The 10,385-nt window shown below is 32.8% G+C and overlaps 1 protein-coding gene across 1 annotated transcript; it reads right to left on the minus strand.

Moving 5' to 3' along the window:
- Window positions 1-8,404: 8,404 nt before the first annotated feature.
- Window positions 8,405-8,899, minus strand: LOC129741617 (uncharacterized). The gene has a single exon (XM_055733355.1). It carries the CDS (start codon window positions 8,897-8,899, stop codon window positions 8,405-8,407), a length of 495 nt encoding a protein of 164 aa, XP_055589330.1.
- Between the last annotated feature and the right edge of the window lie 1,486 nt (window positions 8,900-10,385).

Consider the following 10,385-nt stretch of genomic DNA (forward strand, 5'->3'; position numbering starts at 1 on the left):
TTGTTGTTGCTTCTTCCATCGTATCGCCGGCTGCCGCCATCATAGTCCCGCACTTCGCCAGCATTAATTCCAAATCCATTATTATTGGGACCGAATAATCCCACCCAGAGACTGCGCAGATCCGTCATTTTGGCGGACTCCGGTGGACTCATCACCGAGGGCAGCTTCATTCCTTGGGTCAGCGTCTTCAGAATTTTCGACTCCCCACTAGCATTGTCCCTGCTGCTGTTCTCTTCCGAAGAATCTTGATGGCTACAGTTCACAAGCGCCACTAATTGAAGTGCCAACAATAAGAATTGGATGCGAACTCCCACGGTAGCACTTCGGCCAGAACTGAACATGCTTTCAAAATTGTTCTCCGAAATGGTGTTGTTGTTCTAAAAACAAGTAGGTACTCCCTCGACCGCTCTGCTCGTTAAATTGTAATGCTCTGACCCATGGATTATGAGTTTCGTTTTATATGGTGAACATCGATAAACATCTCTGTTACGATCAGCGGACAATTGCCAAACGCATCAGATAATTACTCCATTAATCACTGGATTAACCCAACCCAAAGAAGTAATTCTAAAGTAGAAAGTTAATGTTTAATTTTTTTTTATTGTTTTACATATTTTTCAACTAAAACAAATTGATAAAAGTTGTTGAAAAATTACACAGCATATTTTTTTTTGTGTTAGAATAGATAACCAAATAGGTTATTGAAAGTTGTTTTTGAATACAATCATACTTTCATCGGATGAGCAAGCCCAGTTAGATGACATCAGCAATGGGGAATCCCCTATTGCTGAAAACAAAAACAAAGTTAGAAACTGTCATTCTTGTTGCAGATGTTATCTCTTTGTGATTTTTATGATTCGTTGAGCAGCACCGGTTCAGATACTTCTACACCCATATAAGGGGTTGCAAAAGCTCCATGCCTATTCAGCATATCTCTGTGCCAAAAATGCGCTAAAAAGTGTACTGTAGCAAAGATGATTAGAAAAGCACTACTCGCATAAAGACTCCCTAGCAAAATGAAGCATGATCACTGGATTCAAGCGAAACATGAAAAACATTTTATGAAATTATCATTCTACACAGCAAAAAATTTCTAAAAGTGTACGCAATCTAAAACGTGCGGCATCTATTTTTTCCCTAGTGTAATTTAAAAAAAGATGTAATTTACAAACTATTTTTGGTCTATTTTTCATCGCTTTAAAATAAAAAGTGTAAAATTAAATTCGATGCAATAAAATTACACTGCATGATCTAGAAAGCAACTTTGGTAGATGATTTTACATCAAAAACGATATAATTTATGACAGACCCATTGTTTACCTTTCATTGACGGCTTAAGTTTATGTGTTTTCACTCGAGATGATGATAGTAAAAGTAAAAAGTGAAAGCCCACGTCGTAAGATCGCAGGGGTTCTAACTTCAAGGCTCCAGGTAGGCTGAAGTGAAATGCAGAATAAAAACTAAATATTTCGAAATGAACAGTTTTTCTTTCTTTTTTTTACAGTGACGCGGATCCGGATTGGCCGGAACAGAAATCCTCCAAACAGAAATCCGACTGGTGATACTGACTGGGTAGAAATCTTCTTCAACGTTTGCTGCAACTTCCAGCGCTGCCCATTATGTGTGAAAATTAATGGTTTGAAAATTAATGTCTATTTTTGAATTATTTTTGCTGTGTGTTGGATAATTCGGTTGGAAGCAAAAAATGTTTTTCAATGCCAGTTTACATACACACAGGGCTCGATACATCATTTGACAATATCCTTGCTGGCTGATTGTTTCCATCCTGCTTTGTTTTGTGATAGGATACGCGATATGTTTTAAAGGGTGATACGGTCAAAATTTGGTCAATGGAAAACGCGTGTAAATCGGTGAAATCGTTTATTTAAAAAATAAAAATTAAATTTCTTTTTCAAAGTTAAATTAGTATAAAATTCAGGAAAAATATTCAGTTAGGCTTCCGCTTTTCCAAATCCGAATTGCGGGGCCTTACACTTAACCCCTGCCATCAGATTTTGTACAGCCACCTTGTCCACCTCGTCCTTAGCAGTTTTTTTGGTCTTCTTTAGGTTCCGCTTGACAATAGCCCAGCATTTCTCAATTGGGCGGAGCTCTGGCGTGTTGGGAGGGTTCTTGTCCTTGGGAACCACCTGCACGTTGTTGGCGGCATACCACTCCATGGCCTTTTTACCGTAATGGCAAAATGCCAAATCCGGCCAAAATAGTACGGAACAACCGTGTTTCTTCAGGAATGGCAGCAGACGTTTATTCAAACACTCTTTCACGTAAATTTCTTGGTTGACAGTTGGCAGTTGACAGCTATTTTTTTTTTTTGTTTCGATTATAGTCGTTTTACCATCTTTATGACATTCGCGACTTTATCAACGTTGCAGTTGGCGGATCGTTATTGAAAAACTTATCCGGTACAACTGTGTTCGATATTTACTCTTGGGTTCGAACTCGCGGACATCGGCTCAGAGACAACAGACTTGCCAACTGAGCTATATCACAAGCCCGGGAAGCTATGAAAATGCTGCTTTTCGAGCCACAGGTACAGAAGCTGCTTGTAGTCGGCTTTGACGTAGGTTTCGTCGTCCATTACCACGCAGTCAAACTTCGTCAGCTTCGTGGAGTCACTACCTTCTTGTAAGTCGATAGTCCGGCTCGTTTTATGGCTCGATGCACGGTTGTAGACGATACACCCAGCATATTTGCGGCATCTCGGAGAGAGAGGTTAGGGTTTCGCTTGAAGCTACCGACAACTCTCTTTGTCGTCTCAGCGGCTTCCGGTTTTCGATTTCCCCCCGATCCAGACTTCCTGGCTGTCGACAAACGTTCCCCAAACACTTAAATTACATTTGTAACGGTTGATTTGGCAACTTTTAGGGCTTTGCGTGCGAGTAGCTCGGATTTTCGCGATCCACGAGCAAAATTTTGATGCGCTGCTCTTCCTTGGATGGCATTTTGACAACTGAAGGGTGAATTCCAAAATCAAAATAGGAGCAACATTCTACACACACACACACCTTCAAAATGAGGGGTATTCAGGTTCAGGTTCAGGTATTCAGCCAAAATTGAAAATTATCAAAGGAACTTTATATAATCTAAGTATTTCAAAGTGTGGGAATCAGTAGGACAGGCAAACTTTAACTTTTTTTTTATTTATTGTCTATTTCTATAAATATTCTGTTGATGATGTTCGGATTTGAGTACGTTGGCATTACTTTTAATATTGTTTTTTTTTTTTGCGTTGTCGTTTTATCGGAAAACGTCCTTCTTTGATACAGTTGCTGTGGTAGCGAATGCCTCTGCAAGTAGCTATTTGATTTGATTAGGCTTTGACAGCAAGTACCAGATTAATTTAATCTAAAATACGTATAGGATACGTTTAAGAATTTTAAGAAAATATTTGAATGAAAATTTGACGAAGTTTAGTAGCACTACAAAAACTTCATAGATAACAGTAGTTTTTCAGAACATTGCAATTAAAGCTTTCCTTACAATAAAATATCGGTTAAATGGTAAATCTTGATTTATTCGTATTGCATGATCAAAGCACATTCAGTATCACAGCACATTCACAATGTCCAACAATGATGCTCTCTCTTAGAACATCAATAACGCCGGCTCCGGCCACGTCCTAGTAGTCAATTGATAGGTTTGTAAAGAGAGAAAAAATGAAAGAATAATTCTGTGCTTTAGGACCGAGGTTACCTCTGCATTTCTCAACCAAGAATTCTCGAGAACAAAAAAATCGAGAATTCCGAATCCCGGGAACGATTAAAACATTCCAGGAATTCCCGAAGCCAATAAAAAGTGCTAAATTATTAATAATTTGCACGATCTTCATTGGAAAAATGAATCAGATTGTGCAAGTATAAAAAGGATAGTTCTACCTTTATAAATGGATTAAACATTATCATTTTTTTTCTTTAAACTGTTCAATTCATTAAATTTGGTAAAAAACTTTTTTTTTCGTTCGAAAACTTATAGTAAAAGTGAAAAACGACAAAGAATCTATAAAACCAAACAATTCCAATAATGAAGCACTATGAAAAGAATCTAAAGGTTCTCTGTTTTTATAACTTTAGAACTTCCGTTTCGCAAACTGTTGACAGTAGCAAAATCATCGGCAAAGAAATGACAAATTTTGTTATAAATAAATAGTTATCTGAAAATTAACTAGATTTAATGAATAACCTGAAGTGTAGCTAACCTAGTTCTATCGATATTGAAAAAGCATTATCAATTGTTTCAAATTTTTGAAGCAAAAATCAGTCAAGTTTGTCAGTCAGAATACTTAGTTTTTGGGTCTAGGGTTTAATGATGGCTTATTAAATTTTTGAGGTTTGAAAAATTTTGGAATATTGTGAAATATTACTACCAAAAAAAATTTAAAATACTATAGATATAAGGTTTCGTGTCCAGTAGAGTGTAAAAATCTACATTTTCAATTTTTCCTGGGATCACGAGAATTCCCAGAAAAAGGATCGTCAGATTTACCGATTCCCGGGAACGCTAAAACGGTCGGGAAATTGACACTCTACGGAAGCTATACTCATTAAACTGAGTAGATTTTGAATTTTAGAATCCCTAGGCTCTAAAAAGCTTCGTTTTGGTACAAAACTCATCCATGATTTTTTGCAGAATTTAAAGTTACGTTCAAATGAGTGAATTTGAACTTTCAGGTTTGCATGAGAAAATTGAATATTTTGTACTGCAAAATCAACATCACTTTTATTTCCTCTGTGGAACCGAGCCTGCGAATGGCTTTTGTGCCAATTTATAAATTCTCTAAAAAAAAAAAAATTCCGCTGAAGCCTACCCCTTATCTGTAAAAAAAACTCCATTAGGCTTGTTGATATCATCAAATCAAATCACCAAACTTAAAAAAAGAATTTTTTACGCAGTAAATCAACAATAATTTAAAAAATATAAAAAATTAAAGATTGAAAAGTACAATAAATATTAAAAAATTTATTTGTCATTTTTGTCATTTTTGTCATTTTTGTCATTTTTGTCATTTTTGTCATTTTTGTCATTTTTGTCATTTTTGTCATTTTTGTCATTTTTGTCATTTTTGTCATTTTTGTCATTTTTGTCATTTTTGTCATTTTTGTCATTTTTGTCATTTTTGTCATTTTTGTCATTTTTGTCATTTTTGTCATTTTTGTCATTTTTGTCATTTTTGTCATTTTTGTCATTTTTGTCATTTTTGTCATTTTTGTCATTTTTGTCATTTTTGTCATTTTTGTCATTTTTGTCATTTTTGTCATTTTTGTCATTTCTGTCATTTTTGTCATTTTTGTCATTTTTGTCATTTTTGTCATTTTTGTCATTTTTGTCATTTTTGTCATTTTTGTCATTTTTGTCATTTTTGTCATTTTTGTCATTTTTGTCATTTTTGTCATTTTTGTCATTTTTGTCATTTTTGTCATTTTTGTCATTTTTGTCATTTTTGTCATTTTTGTCATTTTTGTCATTTTTGTCATTTTTGTCATTTTTGTCATTTTTGTCATTTTTGTCATTTTTGTCATTTTTGTCATTTTTGTCATTTTTGTCATTTTTGTCATTTTTGTCATTTTTGTCATTTTTGTCATTTTTGTCATTTTTGTCATTTTTGTCATTTTTGTCATTTTTGTCATTTTTGTCATTTTTGTCATTTTTGTCATTTTTGTCATTTTTGTCATTTTTGTCATTTTTGTCATTTTTGTCATTTTTGTCATTTTTGTCATTTTTGTCATTTTTGTCATTTTTGTCATTTTTGTCATTTTTGTCATTTTTGTCATTTTTGTCATTTTTGTCATTTTTGTCATTTTTGTCATTTTTGTCATTTTTGTCATTTTTGTCATTTTTGTCATTTTTGTCATTTTTGTCATTTTTGTCATTTTTGTCATTTTTGTCATTTTTGTCATTTTTGTCATTTTTGTCATTTTTGTCATTTTTGTCATTTTTGTCATTTTTGTCATTTTTGTCATTTTTGTCATTTTTGTCATTTTTGTCATTTTTGTCATTTTTGTCATTTTTGTCATTTTTGTCATTTTTGTCATTTTTGTCATTTTTGTCATTTTTGTCATTTTTGTCATTTTTGTCATTTTTGTCATTTTTGTCATTTTTGTCATTTTTGTCATTTTTGTCATTTTTGTCATTTTTGTCATTTTTGTCATTTTTGTCATTTTTGTCATTTTTGTCATTTTTGTCATTTTTGTCATTTTTGTCATTTTTGTCATTTTTGTCATTTTTGTCATTTTTGTCATTTTTGTCATTTTTGTCATTTTTGTCATTTTTGTCATTTTTGTCATTTTTGTCATTTTTGTCATTTTTGTCATTTTTGTCATTTTTGTCATTTTTGTCATTTTTGTCATTTTTGTCATTTTTGTCATTTTTGTCATTTTTGTCATTTTTGTCATTTTTGTCATTTTTGTCATTTTTGTCATTTTTGTCATTTTTGTCATTTTTGTCATTTTTGTCATTTTTGTCATTTTTGTCATTTTTGTCATTTTTGTCATTTTTGTCATTTTTGTCATTTTTGTCATTTTTGTCATTTTTGTCATTTTTGTCATTTTTGTCATTTTTGTCATTTTTGTCATTTTTGTCATTTTTGTCATTTTTGTCATTTTTGTCATTTTTGTCATTTTTGTCATTTTTGTCATTTTTGTCATTTTTGTCATTTTTGTCATTTTTGTCATTTTTGTCATTTTTGTCATTTTTGTCATTTTTGTCATTTTTGTCATTTTTGTCATTTTTGTCATTTTTGTCATTTTTGTCATTTTTGTCATTTTTGTCATTTTTGTCATTTTTGTCATTTTTGTCATTTTTGTCATTTTTGTCATTTTTGTCATTTTTGTCATTTTTGTCATTTTTGTCATTTTTGTCATTTTTGTCATTTTTGTCATTTTTGTCATTTTTGTCATTTTTGTCATTTTTGTCATTTTTGTCATTTTTGTCATTTTTGTCATTTTTGTCATTTTTGTCATTTTTGTCATTTTTGTCATTTTTGTCATTTTTGTCATTTTTGTCATTTTTGTCATTTTTGTCATTTTTGTCATTTTTGTCATTTTTGTCATTTTTGTCATTTTTGTCATTTTTGTCATTTTTGTCATTTTTGTCATTTTTGTCATTTTTGTCATTTTTGTCATTTTTGTCATTTTTGTCATTTTTGTCATTTTTGTCATTGTTGTCATTTTTGTCATTTTTGTCATTTTTGTCATTTTTGTCATTTTTGTCATTTTTGTCATTTTTGTCATTTTTGTCATTTTTGTCATTTTTGTCATTTTTGTCATTTTTATCATTTTTGTCATTTTTGTCATTTTTGTCATTTTTGTCATTTTTGTCATTTTTATCATTTTTGTCATTTTTGTCATTTTTGTCATTTTTGTCATTTTTGTCATTTTTGTCATTTTTGTCATTTTTGTCATTTTTGTCATTTTTGTCATTTTTGTCATTTTTGTCATTTTTGTCATTTTTGTCACTTTTGTCATTTTTGTCATTTTTGTCATTTTGTCATTTTTGTCATTTTTGTCATTTTTGTCATTTTTGTCATTTTTGTCATTTTTGTCATTTTTGTCATTTTTGTCATTTTTGTCATTTTTGTCATTTTTGTCATTTTTGTCATTTTTGTCATTTTTGTCATTTTTGTCATTTTTGTCATTGTTGTCATTTTTGTCATTTTTGTCATTTTTGTCATTTTTGTCATTTTTGTCATTTTTGTCATTTTTGTCATTTTTGTCATTTTTGTCATTTTTGTCATTTTTGTCATTTTTGTCATTTTTGTCATTTTTGTCATTTTTGTCATTTTTGTCATTTTTGTCATTTTTGTCATTTTTGTCATTTTTGTCATTTTTGTCATTTTTGTCATTTTTGTCATTTTTGTCATTTTTGTCATTTTTGTCATTTTGAAGAATTATGAAGAAAATGCTACATTTGTATAAAAATGACCTTAAGTTCAATAATAAATAACTGATATATGTACAGGCGATTGTTTTTATGTTTCAATTTTATCTCAAGCAGGCATTATTTTAACATCAAGAATAGTGTTTTTTAACCTTGATGGCTGATCTTCGCATTTTTTTTTGTGGGTCATACTGTAAATAGGGCATTTATAGCTATTCTTGATACTGTTCAACTTGATTTGACAGCCAAAGTTCTAATTGCTAGGCTGGTTCGATTTGATTATTATGGAGCTGTTCTACGTTATTAAAGAATTTAAATAAAAAGTATGAGAATTTTATTATCACCTGATGGGCATTGTAAATGTAGTTGAAATCCGAAGTCTTGATATTTTATAACTGATTCAAGTTGTGTGATATTGAAGGGAGAATGCTATTAAGTTCAATTGTGATTATTTGTATTCTCATAAATTACAACAATAATTTAACAGTTAACTAGCGTATCACATTAAAACTTAACCCCGGTGATGTCCGTGCCCATGCTCATAACCATGTCCATGACCGTGTCCATGTTCGTATCCATGACCACCACCATGACCCCCGTGTCCATGGCCATGCTCGTATCCGTGACCACCTCCGTGACCTCCGTGTCCACCATGACCTCCACCATAGCCGCCATGACCATGACCATGTTCATATCCTCCATGACCACCTCCATGACCACCATGGCCATGTCCTCCATATCCTTGCTGGTATCCTCCATGACCTCCATGTCCACCATGGCCTCCGTAACCTTGCTGATAACCACCATGGCCGTGACCATAGCCGGAATTAAAGCCTCCTCCACCCAATCCCAAAGCTCCCAACAGGCCTCCTCCAAACTGTCGTTTCACACGATCCAGCTCCGGGAGCTGGGCAGCATCCTCCAAAACGACCACTTGTTCCTCAGCCTGACTTAACGACGCCAACACTCCTAACAACACAACTCCACTGACCACGAACAACTTCATTCTCTTTGATAACTTTCCTTGCGTATCGAATCTTAACAATTAACCGTAAGAGGTCCTGTGCAAAACTGGTGCCTTTTCGAGGGTGTCGTAATGCTTTTATAAGACTATGCTGGTCGCCACTTTTTGGTTTTATCATACATATAAAGAGGCAAGATGACGATTTTGTTGTTTTGATGCGAACCAAAGCCTGTAGTAGATGACGACGGTTTAAGCTCCGCGCCGGCAGCCACCGATGATTATGGTGATGATATTATTGTTGATGGTATTGTAGTAGGTATAGTAGTTAATTAACCGGTGCGCGTTCCACCAAAAACGATATCTCGAACCGAACGGATGCTGAACCAGACACAACAATGTGAACCGTTTCGCAAAAGATATGCTAATAAAATTGAGAAATAAAAAGAAGTGGTTCCGCCACCAAATTGAGAAAAAAATAAATTGGTTCTTCCTTTCGGAAACGTTCGCCGAAAAATCGAATTATTATTTCTGTAATATTATAAATCTCGTTTCAGCGCTAACGGTTGGTTTTGCGGAATCTGACTCTCGAAACGAGAAATGGTAATGAGGTTTACAATGTATTGGTGTTAATTTATGTGTCACGTGTTTTTCAGAATATTCTGTTTCGAAAATTAACTAAAATGGATGGTGTTTCGGAGTATTATTGGCTTCTGATTTAGCAATAACAGTCTGTCTCTTAAACCCGAACAATAATGTTAACTTTGGTTTTAAAAGAAAAAAAAAGTTTTTGACACTTTTGTTTCACTGAAAAACCACAGGGTAACAGGTGAGTTCCATCTGTTTCTTCCTACCGATAAAGTTTTATAATTTGTTTTATTTATTTCGTAATTCGACTCAAAACTCATTTATGTTTATTTGCAGGATTTTTAACACTTAAATTACCGAGGTCCAGAAATAGTAGGTACCACTAAAAATTCAAACGGCTGTAACTTTCCAAGCACTGATCCGAATTTCTCTAACTTGGCCTTTTTGAATTACTTGAAGCGTCTTGTTACAGTTTGTTGAATTTTCCTCCAAAATAAAAGAATTTTGAAATTTATTTAGAAATGCGGTGGTAACCTATTTTTTCAAATCCTACCTCGACTTCGCCCATATTTTTCAATGATTTTACTCATCTTTTAAAAATGGTTAAAATGCCGTTTATGGCTTGAGTTTTCAACTTAACTATTATGTAATAAGTTTAGAATTTTTAATAGTATGGGAGAGTGGGGAATCATGGGCCACTTTTTTTCGTTGTTTCATAACATCTTTATTATAAAAGATAAAATGAAAATAAAAAATGGTATGATTTTCTACATTTTCAAGGTATCATGAGTAGGGTGTCCCAAAATTGCATAACTTCTGGGAATCTGGGGGCTCACCCTCCAAATGGTAGATTAGGATGTGCAGAACAAACTTTTGTATGGGGCCGACTGAAAAAAAATATGTTTGGAGGTTCCGCAAGCGCGATCTTTGAAAAAAGTCCACA

Source organism: Uranotaenia lowii, chromosome 2, assembly GCF_029784155.1.
Source record: "Uranotaenia lowii strain MFRU-FL chromosome 2, ASM2978415v1, whole genome shotgun sequence".
Lineage (NCBI taxonomy): Eukaryota > Metazoa > Arthropoda > Insecta > Diptera > Culicidae > Uranotaenia > Uranotaenia lowii.

Excerpts from the sequence above, each read along its gene's own strand:
- LOC129741617 (XM_055733355.1), bottom strand. The coding sequence starts at position 8,899 with ATGAAGTTGTTCGTGGTCAGTGGAGTTGTGTTGTTAGGAGTGTTGGCG.